The 25,004-nt window shown below is 38.1% G+C and overlaps 1 protein-coding gene across 16 annotated transcripts in view; it reads right to left on the minus strand.

The window, feature by feature from the left end:
* Positions 1-25,004, minus strand: part of bt (projectin protein bent) — a 101,825-nt gene that overhangs the window by 18,700 nt on the left and 58,121 nt on the right. For 14 of the 16 annotated variants that reach the window (XM_043213359.2, XM_043213364.2, XM_043213356.2 and 11 more), the window contains 13 exons: positions 24,511-24,636; positions 23,728-24,427; positions 23,280-23,633; positions 20,982-22,694; positions 19,094-19,993; positions 16,562-17,325; positions 16,351-16,486; positions 15,285-16,175; positions 12,554-15,226; positions 10,985-11,266; positions 10,626-10,925; positions 1,094-10,561; positions 51-1,029 (listed from right to left, as the gene is read on the minus strand). In XM_043213359.2, coding sequence (XP_043069294.1) covers positions 51-1,029; positions 1,094-10,561; positions 10,626-10,925; positions 10,985-11,266; positions 12,554-15,226; positions 15,285-16,175; positions 16,351-16,486; positions 16,562-17,325; positions 19,094-19,993; positions 20,982-22,694; positions 23,280-23,633; positions 23,728-24,427; positions 24,511-24,636 — 19,286 coding nt within the window. Of the gene's footprint in view, positions 1-50; positions 1,030-1,093; positions 10,562-10,625; positions 10,926-10,984; positions 11,267-12,553; positions 15,227-15,284; positions 16,176-16,350; positions 16,487-16,561; positions 17,326-19,093; positions 19,994-20,981; positions 22,695-23,279; positions 23,634-23,727; positions 24,428-24,510; positions 24,637-25,004 lie in introns of those variants that run through there. The other 2 variants (XM_043213362.2, XM_070282444.1) reach the window with 2 other exon arrangements.

Consider the following 25,004-nt stretch of genomic DNA (forward strand, 5'->3'; position numbering starts at 1 on the left):
AAATATATGATTAAACTCTCAAAGAAGCAAAAATTAAATAAGTTACTTACAATTCCAGAATTAGAACCATTTCCTCGTCATCATCAAATGCATCGTGCAAGTTAATAAGCTTCTGATGGTGAAGCTGATTCATAACATCTACTTCACGACGAATCAAATCCTTTTCAATTAAATGAGACACTGGAATAAATTTAGCAGCAAATATATTTCCTGTACTTCGTTCACGGCATCGATGTACCACTCCAAAAGCCCCAGTCCCTATTTCCTCTAGTATATCATATTTGTCATAAACACTTTGCTGAGATATTTCAACGGGCTGAGGAACAAACTTGGAATAAATATCAAAAACATATGAGTCATAATCTTTAATTGGACCGTCTGGTTTCCCGCGCACTTTTTTGCCATTTGCGTCTAGTTCCCATTTTCGCTCAGTTATTTTCTTTTTATGAGCTTCCTTTGTCTTTATTAGTGTACTGGTGTTAGATGGGTCAGAACGTCCATAAACATTGTCAGCAAAAATGCGGAAATCATACTCCTTTCCAGAATTTAGGCCACCAACGGCCATTAAAGTAAAGCGTGTATTTCCGACTCGTATCCAAGATGCGAGAGGATGCTCACGGCGCTCAACATAGTAATTGGTTATATCACTGCCACCATCCCAAACAGGTGCCTTCCAGCTAAGAGATAAGGAATCTGTGCCAATGTTTTCGATTAAGGGGAATCGTGGAGGATCTGGACGATCGCTTATTTGCACTTGTACAATAGCCGTATCTGAACCTAGTTCATTTTCAGCTGTAATTCTGTATGGTCCAGAGTCAAGGCGCGAACCATCTCGGATTATAAGTACGGCGTGTCTTTCTTTGACTTCCACTGCATAATGACCACCAGACTCAATATTTTCGCCTTCTTTTACCCAGCTTATACGAGGTTTCGGGAAGCCAGTGAAGGGTATTTTAATAACTACGTTTTCTCCTTTATCAAAGTATGCAGTATCTCTAAATCGAGGTGGAACGTTTAGTTTTGGAGCCGCTATACATTTAAATGCAAAAAAAATTTAAAGAAAAGTGTAAGGTATTTAGTAATATATACTTACTCATTATTACCAAAGTAGCGCGTGTTGATTTAGCTCCTGCTTTATTGACAGCACGGCAAACATATTCATCAGCATCTTCACCAAATACGTCTTTTATACTGAGGAAGTGAGTGTCGCCTTCTGAGTAAATATGATATCTCGCACCATTAGTAATTTCCCGGGCTCCCTTATACCAGGTTATAGTTGGCTTGGGTATGCCACTTACAGTGCAGGAGAACTGCGCATTATGATTTTGAATACAGTTTGCATCACGCAAAGGTTTCACAACTAATGGAGGCGAAGCTGCCTTTGGATCGACTATTTTGACTGCTTGTGAAGCAGAGGATGCTTTTGACATACCCGCAGCATTCTGAGCAAACACTCGAAACTCATACTGCCGGGTTTCGATTAAATGCGGGCAGTTTATTTGAGTTGCTGAGCAAATGGTAACGTTCACACGCTGCCATGTATCACTACCAGCTTCGCGTTTATCAATCCAATAGCCTTGAACGTGAGAGCCGCCATCAAATTCCGGTTTATTCCACTCCAAATGCACAAAATCGCCTCCAATTTCTAAAATTTGAGGCAGGCCTGGAGGTGAAGGCGGATCAATAGGGGCCTTCGCGCGAATGGGATTTAATCCTTCCAATGGCGGACCCATTCCATTTTCGTTAACAGCCATTACTCTAAAAATATATTCTTGATTTTCTATCAGGCCTTGAACGTTGAATGAAGTATCTTTGCAGAAACTGGATACCGTTATCCAATGTGGTGATACAACATCTTTTCGTTCTACAATATAGTGAGTCACTTTAAGGCCACCATCATAAGCAGGTTGACGCCAAGTCAATATACATGAGTGTTTATTTATATGAGAAACACCCAACGGTCCTGTAGGCGCAGATGGTATACCTGTGACTCGGACATCAAATTGTCCAATGGCACTGCCAGAATCGTTCGTAAACTCAATTTGATAAAGGCCAGCATCATTCTTTACAATATCTCGAATAAATAAAGCTACATATTCGTCGAACATGGTAAACTTAAAATGTGTTTCATCGTTATTATCGGATATAATTTCGTTATTTTTCGTTATTTTTACAGATAGGGGCTGATCGCCGGAATAGTAAATTTTAATCTTTGTATTATCGCCTTCGGGTAAGAAGAGTTCTCTGGGGCATTTGTTGATGATTGGTGGAGATCCAATTTTTAAGAAACCTGTTGTATGAACAAATCCAAGAGAGTTGGTTGCCTCACAAGTATAGTTGCCTTCGTCTCCAGCTTGCACATTAGTTAAATGAAGTCGGAAAACTCCATTAACACTATCGCAAGTGAATCGACCGACACCCATTTGAATTTCCTTTCCATTACGAAGCCATCTTGATATTGGACTAGGCTTACCATTGGCGACGCATTTCAATGTGCAGTCCTTGCCATGGGGCACTACTCTATCTTGCAACCGAGTAATCCATTCAGGTTTTTCGCCCCCAATAACTTCACAAACCTTTACGGGCATTGTACATAGGCTTGGATCCGAACGACCTGCAGAATTCACTGCGAAAATTCGGAACTCGTAATCACCCATTTCAATTAAGCTTGTAACCGTATATGCAGTGTCTAAAACGTTAAAATCGTTACATTTCACCCATAAAGCCCCACCCACATCACGTCTTTCAATAACGTAATTAGTAATACGGGAACCTCCATCTCTCAGTGGCTTTTCCCATTTTAAGTCTACATAATTTTTACCGACTTTAGTGACTTGAGGTGTTTCAGGTGGGGATGGTACCGAAACTTTTCCTTTTAGTTTAAATCTTAATGATGGAGGGGATGGTTTGCTCAGCCCAGCAGCATTTTTAGCTCTAATACGAAACTCGTATTCAGTACCATTAGACAAATTGTATAGCTGATATTTTGTATCCTTTATTAAATAGTCATATGTATTCCACGACGAGTCATTAACCATGTCGCGATATTCTATTTGATAGCCTTGAATGCGAGAACCACCATCACTTGTTGGTCGTGTCCAAATCAATGTTACATTTCCAGAGTCCCAGTCAATAACCCTGGGTTGACCTGGTTCATCTGGCACTGTGAATTGGTGCTTGGCTACAATGGGATCGGAGAGTACAAGAGGATCTGACAACCCATACTGATTTTCGGCCTTTACGCGAAAATGATACTTGTGTTGTGGTTCCAATCCCATTACATCATAGTGCGTATTACGAACAAAACTACTAACTTTGACCCAAGTTCCACTGGAATCTAGTTTTTCAACAACGTAATTGGTAATTGGAGACCCGCCATCATCTAATGGCGTCTTCCAAGCCAGTGTGCAACTATCTGGTGTTATATCGTAGGCATTCAGTGGGCCTTGAGGTGGCTCGGGCCTGTCAACGACTGTTATGTGACAAGACGCAGTATCTGCTCCCTTTTTATTTGTAAGTGTGATTGTGTAAGCGCCTGTCTCACACCGTTTAGCACATTTATTATAATAAACTGAAATATAATCATCAGTATCAAAGTAAATTCGCTCATTTTGAGTTATATCAATGCCATTTAGAGCCCATGACGGTGTGGGACGAGGATATGCATTATATGGTACAGTAATATGAAATTCCTCACCCGCAATAACAGTCATATCACGAATTGATAAATCTGATGTTATCTTGGGTGCATTTGGCGGTCGTCTGCAGAATATTAAATCACTAGATGCACTGTAGGCTGATTGGCCTGCTGTATTAACAGCAGCCACTCTGAATTCATATTCAGCGTTTTCAATAAGGTTCGGTATCTTACAGGTGAGGTCGGGGCAAATAGCGTGCACAGCCTTGGTCCACTTATCATCGCCCAAGAGACGCTTTTCAATAATATATCCGGATATTGGAGAGCCTCCATCATGTTTTGGTTTCGACCATGCTATCGTAATGCTGTCTTCAGATGAATCAATGCCACGAGGTATACCCGGAGTATTTGGCACATCGAACGGATGTCTTGCTTTTATAGGCTCTGAGGTATAAGCTGGATCAGATTGACCATATTTATTCTCAGCAATTACGCGGAAATCATATTCCTTGTTAATCGTGAGGTTTCGGACGCGTACAAATGGAACTGTACAATAACTACTTACTTTGTTCCAGGTAGAAGAGCGAGCTTCTTTCTTTTCGATTATGTAATTTTGAATAGGAGAACCCCCATCATCTTTTGGTGGACTCCAATACAAAGTTAACGAGTCTCCAGAAAATTCATCTGCATGGAGATTATTTGGCGGACCTGGTCTGTCTAAAACCTTAACATTAATTGTAGCAGTATCAAAACCTGACGGATTCTTTAATTGAAGTCTATATTGTCCAGAGTCGTATCGCTTAGAGTTTTTCACTACGATAGATGCAGCATCATCTGTCAAGTGCTGATGTACACGATTATCATCATCCAAGATGCTGTCATTAGAGTACCATGATGCGTGAGGTTTGGGGAATGCCATGTACGGTACATGGATGCTGAAATCATCACCGGCTCTGCAAACTATGTCCCGTACACTTCCCAAATCCATACTAGGCCTATTAGGTTGCTCCTCAATGATAATTGGTTGTGAGGGTTTCGATGGAATTGAACGACCGACGTCGTTTTCCGCGATGACTCGGAAGAAATATTCTTCCCCTTCTTTTAGGTGAGGCACTTCATAGACGGTGGAGGTAATGGGTAATTCATTAACAGGTTTCCAATCTTTTTCATTTTTAGGCCGCACTTCAATGTAATAGCCTTTGATTTTTGATTTTCCATCATTGCGAGGCGGCCTCCAAGACAATGTTACACTTTCTTTGGAAATCCGATCAGGTTTTGGTGGCTCTGGCGGATCTGGGCAATAGCATTGCAGCTTAGCTGTGATTGAATCAGAGGGCTTTGACGGTTGGCCTGGTCCAGCCTCATTGACAGCCGTTATACGAAACTCGTAACGAGCACCATCACGCAAATCTGGCACTGTATAGCTTGCGTTCGGTGTAGGATAATTATTGCACTTTATCCATTCGCCACCACGTTCACGTCTCTCAACAATGTACCCTGAGATTGGCTTGCCACCACAGTAGTCTGGTGGATGCCACTCCAAGCTAGCCGAATTTGGAGAATATGCAGTAATCTTCGGCTGGGATGGAGGACCTGGAGGATCGAATGGAGATTTTGATATTACGGGATTGCCTTCTAAAGCTTCTGATGATCCATAAATATTTTCTGCTTTTACACGGAAAATGTATTTCTTTCCTTCTAATAGTCCTTTCATAGTATAATTAGTTTTTGTACAGTATCCTGGTACAGGCTTCCAGTCATCTGTACCAAACTCTGAAATCTCAATGACGTATCCAGTTATTTCGCTGCCACCATTGTCTTCGGGGGGATTCCACTGGAGAGAAATGTGATCGGGAGCAATTTTTGTATAACGAAGAGGGCCTTCAGGTGGTGTTGGCTTATCAACAACAATTATATCAATGTCAGCTTTATCTTTTCCAAAATCATTGCTAGCAATTATAGTGTACTTTCCTGAGTCTTGTCGTCTTGAATCATCAATACGGAAAACGCTGCGTTCTGAGTTTGTATCGAAAGAAACGCGTTTTTCTTCTGTCAAAGTTTGGGTCTCCCTTTTCCATTCAATTGTAGGCGTTGGAGCTCCGGATAAAGGTATTGTTATGTTAACAGGCTCCCCTGCACGTACTTTGATACGTTTCCCAACTAAGCCATCAAGATAAAGTTTTGGCTTTTCCCTCAATGGCCGAGCACCAAATATAGACGATGGTTCTGAAGGCTTGCTGTTGCCAGCAGCATTAACAGCCGATACTCTATATTGATATTGATGGTTCGGTGAGACTCTTTCGTCTTGGTACTCTGTGGTAGGTACTGGCTGTCCATTTATTTTGATCCATCGCCCTGTATTTACGTCCCTGCGCTCAATATCGTATCCAATTATAGAATTTCCCCCGTTGCTAATTGGCTGTTTCCATTTAATAGAAATATGGTCCTTGTCACTATCAACTATTTCTGGCTTTCCAGGTACCCCAGGAGCAGTAAATTGGTTTTTAGCTATAACTGGGTGGTCTGAATTTAGTGGATCAGACCGACCTTGCAAATTTTCCGCCATTACTCTGAACTCGTACTTGGTTCCTTCTAAAAGTCGGGGAACAACGGAGTGATTATATTTTGCGTTAATGTAGTTTACTGCTGGAACCCATCCACCCCCATGTGTTAAATCTCGCTTTTCAATAACGTATGAAGATATTTCAGAACCTCCATTATCTTTTGGAGGTTTCCAGGACACGGTGACAGAATTTGCTGTTATTTCTTCATACTGCATTGGGCCATCTGGCGGTCCAGGACGATCCAGGACTATGAGCTCAAAACTTCCTTCATCAATTCCAGAATCGTTACGTAATAACAAATGATATGTTCCAGAATTATTACGTTGGCAATTAACCGTATGAACAACGGTGTGGTGACCAATAGACGTAATTGTTGACTTATCGTTAGATTTCAATGGACTATTATTATGCGTCCAAATCGCTTCTGGAGCTGGCTCTCCAATAAAATCTATATCTACGTGGAAAATAAGCCCAGCTTTAATTCGGATCTCATGAAGTGGTGATAATATTTTTGGAGCCAAATAACGAGCCTTTGCCTTTATTAGATCCGAAGGGTCTGAAGGTTCGGACTGACCCGCCTGATTAACTGCAATTACTCTAAATTCATACTCTTGTCCTTCAGTTAGTTCACATACTCTTGCATTATTTTTATTTGGAGGTACATGCAAAACATTAGTCCAGTATGGGTAACCCTTTTCCTTTTTCTGTACAATGTATTCTGTCAAGGGTGCTCCGCCATCATTATTTGGCTCAGCCCATTGTAAATCAACATGGTCACGATCCCAATCTGTAATATTTGGCTTTCCTGGTGCATCTGGTTCATCAAACTCATTTTTGGCAATTATAGGTTTAGAAACCTCTAATGGATCTGATTCACCTACTGCATTAACGGCTTTTACTCGAAACAGATATTCCTTTCGGTGAACCAGTCGAGTTACATCATGTACAGGATGTGTGCTCATTCCAGCATCCGACCAAGTTCCCCTTGACAAGTCCATTTTTTCAACAACATAATGTAAAATGGGGGATCCGCCGTCATCTTCTGGAACATTCCAAGCGAGATGACATCCATCTCTTGTTATTTTTGTTATATCTAGAGGACCTTTGGGTGGTGAGGGCCGATCTAAGACAGTGACATGTGCCGATGCATCAAAGCAACCATGCTCATTCTTGAGAATGAGTGTATACCTTCCCTCATCACTTCGTATTGCCGTGGATATCTCAAAAGTTAGTTCATTTTGGAATAAACTACTCTCACAGCGTGTACTTGTAGTTTCTTTTCCATTATGTAGCCACCTTACTGTTGGCTTGGGCGATGCTTCAATTGGCAAAGTCCAACCTAAACGCTTGCCAGCATGGACTGTAATATCGCTCAAATTATTTTTATCAAAATATGGAGCTAAGAAGCGAGGCTTACAAATGATAGGGGTTGATGGATCGGATGGATCGCTTGGACCGGCACGGTTAACGGCAATAATACGGAACTCATATTCTCCACCATTTGTCAATTCTGGTATGTAAGCTGTTAGTTCGTTGCTGGGAACAACTAAAGCTCTTTCCCATTGTCCAAACTTGGGTCTCTTTTCAATAATAAATGAAGAAATGGGTGCCCCACCGTCCTTCTTGGGGGCTGTCCATTCCAATTGTACAAAATCTTTACCCCAATCAACCGCCAGCGGCTGGCCAGGTTTGTCAGGGTGAGAATATGGATCTTTAGCTGTTATCGACTGTGAAGTAACTAAAGGTTGCGATTGTCCTTGCTTGTTAACGGCACGAACTCTAAAGTTATAGTCATGGTTTTCAATAAGATTATCAGCTCTAATATCTGTTCCAGAACATTCGCCAACAGGGATCCATCGCATGGATTCATTGTCCATTTTTTCCACAATATAGTGTGTAATTTCTGAGCCTCCGTCATCCCTAGGTGGTCGCCAACTTAGGATAGCAGAGTTTTTGGTAACATCATTATGACGTAATGGGCCCTCCGGTGAAGTTGGTATATCTAGGACAGTAATCTTAACAGTGTGCTTATCAACTCCGTTTATGTTACGAGCAACCAAAGTGTAAGACCCAGTGTCACATCGTTTGGCATCTATTGTTCTTAACTTCGTACAATCATTATAATTTGTAATTTTTACACGATCTGTATTAATTAACATACTGTCGTCATGTGTCCATTCTTTACTAGCTATTGGCTCTCCAGAAACTGGTACATTGAATTCGAAAACATTTCCAGCTTTAATCTTTATGTCGGACATGAAATTTCTATCTATTTTAGGAGGTAAATTCTTTGACCGTGCTAGATGTGGTTCAGTTGAATCACTTGGAGTGCCCAAGCCAGCCTTATTCACTGCTCTGACTCGGAACTCGTATTTAACACCTTCGATTAGATCAGGAACATGGCCATTTGTAGAGTCGCCATTTATTTCAGCACACTTTTCAAAATTTGGTGAGTACTTGTCACGTTTCTCAATTATATATCCAGTTATAGGAGAGCCACCATCGCTTTCCGGCCTAGTCCATTCCAAATCTACAAAATCTTTATCAAAGTCTGTTATAGATGGGATACCAGGCTTTGTGGGCTCGTCATAAGGATTTTTGGCTTCAATTACATGAGGTGTTGTAAGAGGATCTGAAACTCCTTGACGATTTTTAGCACGAACTCGGAATTTGTATTTATGACCCGGAGTGAGACCTTTTATTCTGATATTAGTGATTGGACTATCGGTTTCACCCGCTGGTACCCAACGACCTGTCACCTCATCTAACTTTTCTAAAGAATAACTGTCTATCGGTTGACCTCCATCATCATCTGGAGGGTTCCAATAAAGAGTGCAGCCATCGGCAGTAACATCATTTACCTTAAAAGGCCCGTTTGGCGGAGAAGGTTTGTCAATTACTGTTACTTTGACATCAGCACTATCCTTTCCGTTTTCATTTTCTGCCTGTACGGTGTACAGACCTGAATCTGATCGAGTAGCACCAATAACTCTTAATTTGGTATTGTAGTCAATATGAGTAATTTTTAGATTTTCCTTGCTATAAATTTCTTTGTTTTTAAGCAACCACTTAGTTTTTGGTGCTGGTTCCCCATATATCTTACAGTCGAATACAAACCCTTGTCCTGCCTTTATTCGTACCTCTATAAGATTAGATCGATCAATAATGGGTGGTTTGTTGCGTGATTTTGCCGTTAATGGATGAGTAGCATCAGAAGGCTCTCCAGGTCCAGCGGCATTGACCGCGCTGACTCTAAATTCATAAGATTGGCCTTCATTTAGGTCTGGCACTTTTGCTTCATACTGATTAGCTGCAACTTCAAGGGCCTTCTCCCACTTTCCATATTTATCTTTTTTTTCAACTATGTAGCCAATAATTGGAGAGCCGCCATCTTCTAAGGGCGGAGTCCATGCTAAGTTTATATAGTCCTTATCCCAATCAGTAGCTCGAAGATTTTCAGGTTTTCCAGGTTCGTCAAATGGATTTTTAGCAACAACTGCATCTTCTCCAAGCAAAGGCAATGACTCTCCTTCAGAGTTTACAGCTGATACTCTAAATTTGTATTCATTGCCAGGCGTAAGGCCAGACACATCCACTTGAGGTTCAGTTGAACGGGAGCAAGGAACCCAGCAACCAGTATCGGAATCTAGCTTGTCGACTTGGAAATACTCAATTGGAGTACCTCCATCGTCAATGGGTCGCTTCCATTTAAGATGACATCCTTCCTTGTGTACATCAGAAATTTGAAGTGGCCCTTTAGGAGGGGTGGGCTTGTCTGTCACTACTACATTAATAAGCACAGAATCTTTTCCCGAACTGTTCGTAGCTGTAACTAAGTAATCTCCAGAGTCACTTCGTTGAGTTGGCCGAATGACCAATTTCGTGTAGTAGTCAGGTGTTTCTATCGTGACATTCTTTGATGACTGCAGGGGATAATTAGATAATTTCCATTCAACTTTAGGAACAGGCTCGCCAATTATGTTTGCGTCTAATTTAAGAGTGGTTCCTGATGAAATGGTTACATCGCGCAAATTTCTACGATCAATCTTCGGAGCAACATAACGAGGTTTAGCTATAAATGTTTTGCTTGGATCCGAAGGTTCTGACTGACCACCCTTATTTAAAGCAACTACTCGGAACTGGTATTCGTTTCCTTCAATTAGGCCTGGAATAGTAGCAATCGGAGTTGGCGAGCTTGTTTCCAAAGTCTTTTCCCAAAGTGGACTATACTTGTCTTTCACTTCAATTAGATAGCCGATAATTGGCGATCCTCCATCATTGGCTGATTCTGTCCAAGTTAGTTCTACTCTATTTGCAGTCCAATCTGTGGGTTCAGGAGCTCCTGGTTTTGATGGAACAGCTAAAAAATAGTAAAAAAAAAATGTTTGGGTTAAAAAACTTTTATATTTAATATTGTAACTTACTAAATGGATCCTTAGCAATTATTGATCCAAAAGTTTCAAGAGGTTCGGATTCACCCTCCTTGTTAATAGCTTTGACTCGGAACTTATACTCGTTTCCTGGAACAAGACCGTCGACGTTATATTCAGGAACTTCAGTTTTTCCAACAGATAACCAAATTCCCGTATCTGGGTCAAACTTTTCAATAACGTAGCTATCTATCGGCTCCCCGCCGTCGTCTTTTGGTTTTTTCCATTTAAGCTTGCACCCATCCTTATGAACCTCTGATACTTCCAAAGGACCTTCAGGCATTCCAGGCTTACCTAAAAATCAAAAAAGGAATAATAAATTCCTAAATTGAAATTTTTTAACCAAATCTTACAGATAACATTAATCTGGAACTCCACTTGATCCTGGCCAAAGAGATTTTGGGCAATAATTTTGTAAAGTCCTGTATCTTTTCTATTCGGATTTTTATTAATATATTTTGTATTATATGGGATATTTTCGATGTGATATACTGAGGAGGACTGAACCGACTTGTTGTTTTGATTCCATGTGACCTCTGGCGCTGGTTCACCACTAACATTGATGTCCAAGAATATAGGTTCTCCAGATTTAAAGTTGTAGGTTCGAATGTTCCTTCTGTCAATTTTTGGGCCCACTGCATAAATTATATAATTTTATTTACTTAATTTTTTTGTTAACATTTAGATTTGTAAATAGAGTTTTAAAATAAGTTTCTTTGCTTTTTATTCAAAGTAAGGATTGTGAACTGCCAATACATAACATGGCTTTCTTTAAACATATTTTGATGACTTACGTACCTCTCAATTTAAGCAGGGAAAGCGACAAACAATTATTTAAAACAGTGGGGCCCATACAAACCCATTCACATTTTAGACTTTCCTTTGTGTTCAAATACGTTGATACAAACATTTACAGTCGTTTTGCAGTGTTAGCTGTGTTGGTGTGCAGACAGAGGCCAGGCAGAGAAATTACCCACCTCGTTGGATAGGGGTTTGGGCACCACTGCTTTAAAAACTATGAATGGGAATTTTTACTATACAAATATCCTAAGCTTTTCCATTTCCGAATTTTATACTTGGTACTGATGGAGTAAAAAAGTATACTTTATGATTGCAAGCGTATGTTAAAGAAAAAATAATATTTTATCTACCGAATATTTTCTGCCATTTTTCAGGCTAAAGTTTTTGTTGAATAGTATTTGGTAATTAGAATTTATGTTTTTATTTAAAAAAAAAATACTAAGTATTAACGTGTAAGGGAGTAATAAGTTGTATTTTCGAACGCTCATTTCTCTCTCACATCAGACGTTTGGGAATGTTCGGATGAAAAAAAGCCAAAGTGTGCTTAGCTCCGTTTACGTTTATGCAGCCCTACAATGTTGTATATACTACAAAAAATTACAAAAAAAAAGTATGAATAAACGGACGTATAAGCTTATAACATACATTGCGTATAAACATACAGACGGACTGACACGCTTTTATCGACATACTTATACTACACTCTTATCGGTAAAATAAAAAAAAAACAATATATGAATAATTTATAGGGCCGTAGATATTTCCTTTACTGCGTGTCACACTTTTGACAGGAACTTTAACTATAAAAACCCCCTAATTTCTAAAATTCGTATTCGGCATGTGCAAGAAAAAACTAAAAAGGAAACCTAACTTATGGCCCAACCCAACTACGCTTTCTTTTACATATAAAAAAATTGTTTCTTTTCAGCAATTTAAGAGATCGCCTGCACTTTGCATGTGTCAACTGCGATGCAGCAGAGTTTCGGAACCTATGCACGCATGCTATTAAAGTCAAAGCTTACTTAAATTATTGATATTATTGTTAAAAACTATAATACCCCTTTCCAAGGGTATAAGAATCTTAAACAGTTTAACAAAATAACAAGATACTTCGGACTCACATTTTCGAGGCTTAGTAAGAACAGATTTGCTCGCATCAGACGGTTCTCCTGGACCAGCTGCATTTGCTGCTTTAACTCTAAATTCATATTCGCAGTTTTCATTAAGATTTGGAACAATCGCCTTGCACTCTTCTCCTAATTCTGGAGCGGTAATTTCAGTTCCCTTAATCCATTTATCAGTACCTTTTTCACGTTTTTCAACAATATAAGATAATATAGGTGAGCCACCATCATTAATCGGTGGGCGCCATACGAGTTCAACATGATCTTTATCCCAATCTGATGCATCAGGTATTCCTGGTTTTCCAGGTTCATCGAATGGATTTTTAGCAATAATAGGCTGCTCGCCAGTCAATGGAGTTGATTCGCCTTCAGTATTGACAGCTAAGACTCTAAACTTATATTCATGTCCAGGCTCTAAGTTACAAACCTCCGCTGAAGGGTCCTTGAAACGTCCAGATGACAACCAACGGCCAGTCTCAGTATCCATTTTTTCAACGATGTAGTAATCTATCGGTAATCCTCCATCGTCTAATGGAGGATTCCATTTCAACTTACATCCCTCTTTATGTACATCCGAAACTCGAAGAGGTCCCTCTGGTGTACCTGGTTTGTCTAGTACAATAACTTCAAACGAGGCTTCATCGTGCCCTGACTCGTTTTCGGCTTTCAAAGTATATTTACCAGAATGAAATCGTTTTGCAAATGGTACAGCTAATTTGGTTCGATATGACTCAATGTCAATATTGTAATCAGAGTCGTCCGTACTTAGTCGAGCCTTATTGTGAAGCCAAGCTTTGGTTGCCGGAGGTTCTCCAGATACCTTAATGTCATACCGAATAGGCTGGCCTGCTTTAATGGTAATATCTTTAATGTGTGTTCTGTCTATTTTGGGAGGTGCAAATCGGTCTTTAGCAGTCATCTGGTCAGTCGGTTCAGAAGGCTTACTTTGACCTGCTATGTTAACAGCTTTGACTCTGAACTGATATTTCTTTCCCTCTATAAGGTCATTAACTCGAGCCTTGCAGTCAGATGAATTAGATTCTAAGGCTTTTTGCCACTTTCCTGTGCTTGGATCTTTTTTTTCTATTATGTAGGATGTAATAGGAGCTCCCCCGTCGTCTTCAGGCGCCCTCCATTTAAGATCGCAGAAATTAGCAGACCAATCAGTTATTTGAGGTTTGCCAGGAGTATCTGCAGCATTAAATGGATTTTTGGCTTTGGTGGGAATGTCTGAAACTAACGGATCCGATTCGCCTTCAGAATTAACAGCTTTTACTCGGAACATATATTCTTTTCCTTCAGTTAGTCCCGAAACATCTGCCTCTAGTGTCTTTGTGTTTAGAACAGGTACCCACCGCCCCGTTTCTGTATCCATGCGTTCGACCGTATAATGTTCGATGGGTTCGCCGCCATCATCTTCCGGTTTATCCCATTTTAGATGAACACTTTCGGCAAATACAGCAGAGACGGCTAACGGACCTTTAGGTTTGCTCGGCTTGCATAGAACTTGGAGTTCGACTTCGACAGTATCCGAACCTGAGTCATTTGTAGCTGTGACGATATATATTCCGCAATCAGTTCGCTTAACCTTTGGAATAACAAATGTGGTTTTGTAATCTTCGTTGTCAATTTTTATTTTGTCCGAGTTTTTAATTTCAGTACCATTGAATACCCACAGGATTTTAGCTGGAGGTTCCGCTTTAACAGTAGCATCCATATGAAGCAATTGGCCATTGCGCATTATTTTTTTTTGCAGATTTTTTCGATCAATATGTGGCTTAAGATATCGAGGCTTGGCTACTACAGATTTGGAAACGTCACTGGGATCACTAGGACCAGCCTTGTTGACAGCAACTACTCGGAATTCGTACTCATGGCCTTCTTGTATACCGGTAACGGTACCCTTAACCTTATCGCCGGCAATAGTAGCTGCATCTACCCAGGAACGTCCAGATTTATCACGCATTTGGATAATATATTTTTGTATAGGTGCTCCGCCATCATTTTTAGGCGGGTCCCAAGCTAGGTCAACAAAATCTTTGTCCCAATTGGTTGGTTCTGGTCTGCCAGGCTTATCTGGTTCGTCAAATGGATTTTTCGCAGTAATTGGTTTTTCGGTTTCTAGGTCCTCTGACTCTCCTTCTTTATTTACAGCTCTTACCCTGAACTTATATTGTTTTCCTTCTTGAAGACCAATAACTTTAACCTCTGGTTCAGCACTTTTACCGCAAGGTAGCCATTGACCAGTATGCGGATCAAGTTTTTCTATTTCGTAGTAGTCGATTGGTGCTCCACCGTCATCTTTTGGTTTGTTCCATTTTAGCTTACAACTGTGTTTCGTTATATCGTTAACTTGAAGGGGACCCTCAGGTATTGCGGGTTTACCCAAAACTGAAACCTCCAATTCGGCCTCATCTTCGCCAACTTCATTACTAGCTTTTATAGTGTATTTCCCACTTTGTGAGCGTTCTGCTCGCATAACAAAGAACTTTGTATTATAATCAATATTATCAATTTGAATTCCTTCTTTTTGATTTATGAGAGGAATTCCATTAAAAAGCCACTCTACTTTTGGAGCCGGCTCACCCTTTATATTAATATCCAAACTAATCGATAAGCCAGTTTTTACTATGACAGGCTTAAGATGGGTTCGGTCAATATGAGGTTTTACTGTGTAAGAAACAAATAGGAATAAAAAAAATGTACAAAGTTAATGGAAAGAACTTACAGAATCTTGGTTTGGCAGTGTGCCAATTTGTTTGCTCCGATGGATCCGAGGGACCTGCCTGGTTAACTGCTCTAACTCGGAACTTGTATTGTTGTCCTTCTTGAAGTTTTTTTACAATTCCTTTGCAAATTGGACTATCTGTTTCTAGGGCTTTAACAAACTCGCCTTTGTCTTTGTCCATAACCTCTACTATATAACTGCTTATTGGAGAACCACCATCGCGGATTGGTGGCTCCCATTTTAGCTTTACATGATTTTCATCCCAGTCTTCAAGCTCTGGTAGACCAGGTGGAGCGGGCACATCAAAAGGATTCTTGGCAGTAATAGATGAATCTGTTTCAAGAGATTCCGATTCACCTTCCTCGTTGATTGCTTTCACCCGGAATTGGTAGCGATGATTAGGATCCAGACCCTTTATTTCTATATCTGTCTTTTCAGAATCAACTGTTCCTGCTGGTACCCATTTGCCAGTCGCCGTATCCATTTTTTCTATAACATAACCTGTTAAAGGTACACCACCATCGTCTTTTGGCTTTTTCCATTTGAGCTTGCAACCTTCTTTGTGCACAGCTGAGACTTCCAATGGTCCTTCAGGCTTTGAAGGTTTATCCAAAATAATCACGTCCACATAAGCTTCGTCAACCCCATTTATATTTTCCGCTCGTAGCTTATACCGGCCACTTTCTTTACGCGATGTATCTAACAGAGTAAGTTTTGTATTATAGTCTTCATTCTCCAACCGTACTTGTCCTGAATGCAACAGTTCTTTTTCCTTGAAGATCCATATAAGAGAAGGCGCAGGCTCTCCTTTTACGTCTACATCAAACTTAACAGTTTGGCCGGCACGAACTTTAATAGAGTTCATTTTTTCGCGGTTTATAGATGGCTTAACTAAAATAAAAATTTATTAGCATAAATATTTAAAATTTTTACAAAAAATAAAAAGACTTCTTTTAAAACTTAATACCATACAAATGAAGTGCTTTCGGCTTAACATTTTTCATTTTTAAAATTATACTTTTTGTCTAATAAAAATATGAAATTAATAGTTTTTTATAGTTCTTACGATTTTTTGGCTTAGCCAAATGAAGGCCAGTTGCATCGCTGGGCTCACTGGAGCCCGCCTTATTAACAGCGCGAACTCGAAACTGATACACATTTCCTTCCGTTAGTTCTTTAACGACTGCTTCAGGGGTACAACTCTTAAAATGTAAAATTTTATTTAAAATCCAGAAATACATTGAGTATTTTTAAACATATAGACTTTGTATACTTACGTTTGTGGTGAGAACTTCATCCCAAATGGGTGAAAACTTATCTTTCTTTTCAATAATGTAACCGATAACAGGCACCCCTCCGTCGCTTTTTGGAGGCTCCCACTTAAGTTTGACCATATGCTCATCGTAATCATCGATTATTGGTGTACCTGGTTTGCTGGCAACATCATATGGATTTTTAGCTATAATGCTACCATCCGTTTCCAGCGGTTCAGATTCACCCTCTTCATTAATAGCTCTGACTCGAAACTGATACTCATGGCCTTCTTGAAGACCCTTAACATCAAATTCGGTATCATTGCCAGAAGATCGACCAATAGGTACCCATCGTCCTTGTTTTTTATCAAACTTTTCCACCTGATAGGCTGTTATAGGAATTCCACCATCATCATTCGGTTTTTTCCATTTTAGTTTACAACTATCTTTTGTAATATCTGTGACAGCTAAGGGTCCCTTTGGTTTTGAAGGAGGACCTAAAATGTTAACCTCGACAGTCGCTTCGTCCTCTCCATGTTCATTAATTGCTTTTACTTTATAAGTGCCAGTATTTTTTCTCACTGCTCCAAGTATTGATATTTTTGTATTATATGGTATATTTTTTATCTCAAAATTATTAGGTAATTCATTTGGCTTGAGCTCTAAATCATTTTGGTACCATGTTATTGAAGGAGCAGGTTCACCACGAACATTTATATCGTACTTAACAGGCTTTCCAGCGCGAATTAACAATGGTTTCAAGTTGGTACGATCGATGCGTGGCTTCACTGAAAATTAGAATATAAATAACTTAATATCGTACGCAAAACACACTACTTTCCCTTTTGTTCAGTGCTAATTCAGTACATTATAAAATTTGTTAAATTTCTTTTGCTTGTTTTTTCTATGTGATCGAGACGCGAAAACTGAGAGTGAGGATCTTATTTAAGTTCTGGAATTTATTTAATGGGAGTCTAAAGGCTGTAGAACAGGTAAAATATGGCGTAACAAGTTTAAGCTTTTGGCCTGTGTATTCAGAATTTAATATTTCAACATTTCTATAAAATTTTAATTCTGGAAACAAGTTCTAAGCAGGGACCGTATATAATGATTATTTTTATGATTATACCCTTGCAGAGAGTATTATAATTTTGTCCAGGATTACCTCTTGAGTTGATATGAGCATGTCCGTCTGTCTGTTTCGACGCAAACTAGTCTCTCAGTTTTAAAGGTATCGTCTTGAAACTTTGCACCCACCCTTTTTTCTTTTGCATGCAGTATATAAGTCGGAACGACCGGGTTCGTCCGACCATATCTTATAGCTGCCATATAACTGATTGATCGGAAATTGTATAATTTTGGTATTTTTAGAGTTATATTTTACACGAAAGCTATTTTTTTTAAAATAATACGACATGCCAAATTTTATAAGGATCGGCCGACTATATCCTATAGCTGCCATATAACTGAACGATCAGAAATGACCCAACTTTCGTGTTTTTGAAGATAGAAAGCTGGAACTTAGTACAGATTTTTGGTTAAATGATCCAATGTACCAAATTTCATAAGGCCGACTAAGTCGGGGTAAGGGTTATCAACAGCTTTAGCTTTCCTTTCTTGTTTTTATTTTAAAAATCAAAAAATAATGATAAAAAAAAAATTTCAAAGATCCGCCATTTTGTTAATTTTTTTGCGAAATTAATAATCTTAGTTCATACCAGAGCCAAACATGTACTCTTTCTAATCCCGTTGGAATTTTTGTTTTTAAATGTTCCAGTAAGCGGAAATCAAATGCTCCGCCGAAAAGAAGGGCTTTTGTTTGATCACAAAAAACAACAACAAAACAAAAAAATTATTATTTTTTTTTTTTTGTAATAGCAGGGTAATGTAAAAATAAAAAAATTATGTAACATATATATATATATATTTTTTGGTTAAATTCTTTTTTTCTTTCTTTTTATGTCTTTAAATAAATAAATGCAAAGTTACAGCCCTAAAAAAAAATGTATGTTCATTTGCCTGCCCATTGAAAATCGTCAAAATTTGAAATCGAGAAATGGGGGGTCCCCTTAAGTTACAGTAATTTTCTTTTGTTGAATAAATATTTATCTTATTCTTATACAATCTTCATATAATATTTTTATGGTGTTATTTCATTATGAAATAAGTATTTAACTAAATGTTCCTTATTTTTACTTTAGTTACTTTATGTGTCTGTTCGGTCATTTTTTTCCGTTTTGTTTGTGTTTAGTGAAAAAAGATAATTCAGAGACACAGGTAATAGGGGCCTGTTTTTATTATAAAGACAGTACAGTAATTTTACAGTAATTTTCTTTTGTTGAATAAATATTTATCTTATTCTTATACAATCTTCATATAATATTTTTATGGTGTTATTTCATTATGAAATAAGTATTTAACTAAATGTTCCTTATTTTTATTTTAGTTACTTTATGTGTCTGTTCGGTCATTTTTGTCCGTTTTGTTTGTGTTTAGTGAAAAAAGATAATTCAGAGACACAGGTAATAGGGGCCTGTTTTTATTATAAAGACTTACATTTTTTATACTTTACAATCTGTGGCGCACTTGCATCTGAAGGAGGTGACAAACCGGCCTTATTGACGGCTACAACACGGAATTGATATTCTTCATATTCTTTTAGACCACCAACTATCGCTTCCAATTTATCTCCTGGTATTTCAATGGCTTTTTCCCATTCTGTTTTATTTCTATCTTTCTTTTCAATAATGTATTTTTGTATGGGGGCGCCACCATCATTATTAGGTGGCGTCCACTTTAAACTCACACTTTCATTATCATGGTCTATAACTTCAGGAGTTCCTGGCTTATTTGGCTCATCGAAGGGATCCTTTGCCACAACGCCCACCAAAGTAGTCAGTGGTTCGGATTCCCCTTCATCGTTAACAGCAGAAACACGAAACATGTATTCTGATCCAGGGCTTAGGCCTGTAACATTAAAACTTGGTGGTTCTTTCTCACCGGGTGACCTACCCACACGAATCCATTTTCCTGTTGCCGTATCCATTTTCTCAACTACATACTCTTTTATTGGAACTCCACCATCATCATCCGGTTTTTTCCACTGTAATTTACATCCTGTTGCAGTTACATCTCCAACGGTCAAAGGACCTTTCGGCGAACTTGGCTTTCCAAGAACTATTAGCTCCACGGTCTCGCGGTCAATACCATTACAATTTTCTGCTTTTAAAGTGTAAAATCCACTGTCCTTACGCAATGCATTTGTAATGACGAAATCAGTGTGATAGTCAACGTTTTCAATTCTAATTCGGTCTCCGTTAGTTAAAGGAATATCGTCCCTCCAACTCCAAAAGAGTGTAGGTACTGGCTCTCCGATAACATCTACAGACCATTTATGAGTTCGGCCACTTTTTATAGTCACGCGCTTAAACGTAGACCGGTCAATTTGAGGCTTCACTATAAATTTATTTAAAAAATATGTGATTACTGAACTATTTTTTTTTTGTTATTTTAGATTGGTAAATTTTTATACGTACATTAATAAAGCGTTGGCAATAAAGCTGGTGTATTGTCCTGTGAAATTGTATTAGGTAACATGCATGCATAAGCATATATTTTGAAGCAACAAAAAAATCTAACTTCGGGAGGAGCCGAAGTCGATTTATCTTACAGTTAAAATGGGATATATATATATGGGACAAACACTGGGGCAAATATATATGGGCAAAAAAAAAAATTGTTTGATCTTTTCCAAATGTACGGTAAAATGGATCAGGTCGGAAGACTTTGAGATTCGGGTCTGAACAAAACACTCCAAAAATGTTCTTCTCAGAGGACAACGCTTTAATTTTTTACGCATATACGCTTTATAGGTACCAAATGGTAATTTTCCGTTAAATCAAAATATTCAGAATATTGAATAACCCGTCTTGAGGCATATTTAAGCTTTTTTACAAAAGTCATATTTTATTACAAAATAACCTTAAGCGTATAAGAACGCTTTTTTCGAACACCTATACGTGTTGTGGTTGTAAATATCCAGTTTTGTAAGGAGAATGACAAAAGAGACCAAAATTTCTGTTCTGTTAACAAAATCGATCAAAAGAAAACATTAAAAAAAAATATAAGTCAACAGTAATTTGCAAGTTTTGATTTAAGGTAAAGTTGAGTTTTCAATCTTAAGACTCTAAGTAATGTACCGAAGTTACCATAAAATTGGTAATTGTCTAACTAAAATAACTTACTGTAAAGCTAACTTCAATTTCAAATTCGTATATATAATTTAATGTATTGGTTTAATTTTATACGGCCTACAAATATTAAGCATATTGTTACATATCTGAAACAAAATTAATATATGTTTGGTTTATAAAAATGTAAATGTTAAGCCAAAGCAGCACTAAAAATGTTAGAAGCTAATTAAATTTACGACTGAAAGACTTACGATTTTTATGCTTGCAAAGGTGGTTGTCTGATGGCTGTGAAGGCTCAGAAGCACCTGCTTTATTTACCGCACGTACTCTAAATTGATAAATCATTTTTTCTTTTAGGCCTTCAACAGTGCATTTAGGGGTTGGATCTTCTGTGGTTGCTACCTCGCTCCAAGATGGAGAAAATTTATCTTTTATTTCCACTACATAGTGAGTAATGGGACGTCCTCCATCTGATGGAGGCCGATTCCATTTGAGCAATGCACTTTTATTATCATAATCATCAATAATTGGTTGACTTGGAGGACTAGGTGGATCGTAAGGATTTTTAGCTAAAATAGCGTCGCTTGTCTCAAGTGGTTCAGATTCGCCTTCTTTGTTGATAGCCTTGACGCGGAATTTGTATTTTTTGTTTGGCGTTAATCCTTTAAAGTCAAATGAATTTTCATTTGGACCTACTTCGCCTGCAGGTATCCATCGCCCAGTTTCTTCATCCATTCGCTCCAAAGCGTATCCTGTAATTTCGCAACCTCCGTCATCATCGGGGTGCTTCCACTTCATTTTTATATGATTTGCCCTGATTTCTTCTGGTTCGAGCGGGCCCCCGGGAGGTAAAGGTCTGTCGAGAACCACCACTTGAGCTTCGGACTCAATTGTACCCGAGCTATTTGAAAGTACTAATATGTATTTACCAGTGTCTTGGCGCACAGCTTTTTTAATAGTTATTGACGAATTTCTTTCCAATTGCTCCAAGCATATGCGCTGGCTGTCAAACTTGATATTATCAGGTCCTTTTAACCATGTAGCTGTCGGTTCTGGTTCGCCATCATACTTTATGTCATATCGTATGGTTTGACCCTTTTTAACGGTAATATTTTTTAGAGCATCGCCAACAATGAAAGGTTTGACAAAGCGACATTTAGCAATAATTGATTTTGTCTTATCGCTGGGTTCACCCGGTCCAGCTCTGTTAACAGCACGAACACGGAATTCATACTGCTGTCCTTCTTTAAGGCCGTCTACAGTACCAACTCTAGTACCCCCATCTACTTCTTTGCTAGTAACCCAATCGTTTGAAAACTTTTCCTTGTATTCCAAAATGTAAGAAGTTATAGGATCGCCTCCATCATTTTCAGGTGCTTCCCACTTGAGATCCGCGTGATCTTTGTCCCAGTCAGTAAGATCAACCGATTGGGGCTTTCCGGGCTCATCCCAAGGATCTTTTGCAAGAATTGAGCTTTTGAAAGTAGCCGGATCAGAAGGGCCTATCTTATTTACAGCACGAAGACGGAATCTATATTGTTTTTTTGGAACCAAATCATCTATTTTCTTAACTAAAGGTTCACTAGATAAAACCTCCGCAACGGGCTCCCAGCCTTGCTTTTTGCTTATATCTTGCCGTTCAATTATATATTTAATTATGGGAGTTCCACCATCATCAGTGGGCGGCTTAAAGTTTACTACACACGATGTCTGATATACATCCGTAATATCAACATCTTGCGGTGGCTGTGGAACATCTTGGCAAATAATATTTACATCTTTTGAATCTTCGCCTTGACCATTAGAAAGTTTTATTTGGTATGGCCCAGATAAATCCCTTGATGGTTTTTTTATTTTAAATGTTACTTTATCATCTGTAACACATACCTCCACGTCCTTAACTGGTAAAGGCTTGCCATCTTTGACCAATTTTGCCTCAACGGGGGATTGCTTGGTACCGGAAACTACATTTAAAATAAAATAATTTATTAACGGTTAAATAATAGAACAGTATAAAACAATAATTTAAAGGTTTTGATTTTGTCTCTCCCAATAAGCATCTGTCATAATTATTAACCATATGGTAAAATATGTGTTGAATTAATTATTGAATTGTAGCTTTATACATTTTGACTTCGTACTTGAAGCATTATTATTTGCATTTCATCAACTGCAAAATAAAAAAGATATCAACGCTCAAGAAAAAAAACTTATGAAAGCTAAGGGCGGAACCGAAATTGATGAACCCTCGCAGTCAGGATCGGATATATATCGCAAATATCGGATACCGATTTGTCCGATTTTTATGAGAATTACTTTTTAAACCTAATACATAAGAAAACAAAACTCATTGCTTTTATCTTGGCCTTAATCCTTATATGTAAATTTCTGAAAAATAATGTCACTGAGTTTCGTATGTACATTAATTATATTTTCTGCTTTGTGCAAAGCAAATACTTCTTGGCTTTCAGATGCATTTAAAAAATTGGGTTTATTCATTGGCATTCAAATGCCATTACCATTTAACTTTAATAAAACAATAGTATTACCTTTAAATGGTACTTCTACAACTACAGGAGCAGAAATAGGCCCAGTAAATTCATCACGGCAATCAATGTTTGGCCGGCTTTCTCCCTTACGGACGGACAGATGGCATTTTGATGTTATCTGACCGGATTCGCACTCAATTTCACCCTCATCTGATGTTTCAAGGTTATTAAAAATTAGTTGATGCTTTCCGCCACCGAGGTTTTTTATCTCTATTCGTTCATTTGGCACTATGGGCTCCCCATTGAATTTCCAGTCGCAAGGTGCTGTCTGATCCTGTAGCTCAATGTCCAGAACAAGTTTCTCCCTTTCAACTGCATCTGTGTCTTTTAACTTCTTGTTAAAACGGTTTTGATCTGAAAGTAATTTTTCATTTTTAAAAAAAAATAATTTCAAGTTATTTTATTTTGTTTTAAACTATTTGTCATAAAAAAAGAGGGAGAAACTTACAGTTAATAATTATTTCGGCCTCGGTTTTATCCGCATTTGTTGTGCATTTAAAGTGGCCAGCATCAGTTACCTTGCAGTCTTTAATTACTAACTTGCGCTTTCGTCCGTCTTTTATAATTTGTGTGCGTTTATCAGCTTTAATTTCTTCATCATTTCGGTACCATTGAACTTCGCCACGAGCATCATCAATTTCGCAGGCAAGCGTAACTGTATCCTTTTCCACGCACTGTTGAGACTTCAAAACTTTTACAAACTTATACGGGTACTCCACAACCCTTAAATTACATTCAGTCTTATCTGGTTGCTTATCTAACTGACATCTATATAGGCCGGAATCCTCTATTAAAGACTCTTTTATAATAAGTTTAAGATTTCCATTAATGTCCTTGGATATTAGATAGCGCGGATCGTCAGACTCAATTTTTGTATTATCTTTAAACCAGTGAACATTAGCCATGCTACTACTGACGGTGCACTCTAAAGTAGTTTCATGTTCTGTGAATCCTTCCAGTTTTTTTTTCAACGGTTTAGTAAATGTGTATGTCGGATCGGCTTCTTCCACATTCAAAAATGCTGTACTTGAAACCCCACCGATTTCAATGGTATATTTTCCAGTGTCTTCTACTTTCGGTGTCATAATTATCAGTTGGTACGTGTCATTTTCCTGTTTGAACTTAAACTTGCTGCCAGTAAACACTTCCTATAATTTTTGAATTAATGGATTCATTTAATTATTGATGTCAAAAATGTAATTTTGGTTCAAAAAAATATAAATTTACTCACATCCTTTCGAAATAGCCATTTGGGTTTACAGTTCGGTTTGCTGAATCTGGCTTCAAAAACAACTTTTTTATCCTTTCCTTCTTTTGCAAACTGATCGATGAGTGGGCTAAGGAATGACTCAACCTTCTGTGCTCAGAGGTTGAATGGTTGTTGCGTTGTCAAAAATGGGTAAAGTAATATAAATTTGATATACGATTGCTACGTAAATTATACTCAAATACATTTTCTGTATGCTTGCAATATTCAAAATAATTTTCAAACTTTTTTTTTAATGCCAAGCCATATTTGCTAAATAAAAAATATATTTCTTTCTAAAAAGATTGTACAAAAATCAAAAAAAAAAAAGGACTCAGTACTCAAAGTAACTTTGTTACTCAATTTGAATTTTTAATAAATACTCTTCAATTATTTTATTTTTTTTCCATAAGAAAATCAAGTTTTTTTCGTTCTTAGGAAATAAAAAAAAATAAAAAATAAAAAAATGTACATACGGT

Source organism: Drosophila bipectinata, chromosome 4 (assembly GCF_030179905.1).
Source record: "Drosophila bipectinata strain 14024-0381.07 chromosome 4, DbipHiC1v2, whole genome shotgun sequence".
NCBI classification, from domain to species: domain Eukaryota; kingdom Metazoa; phylum Arthropoda; class Insecta; order Diptera; family Drosophilidae; genus Drosophila; species Drosophila bipectinata.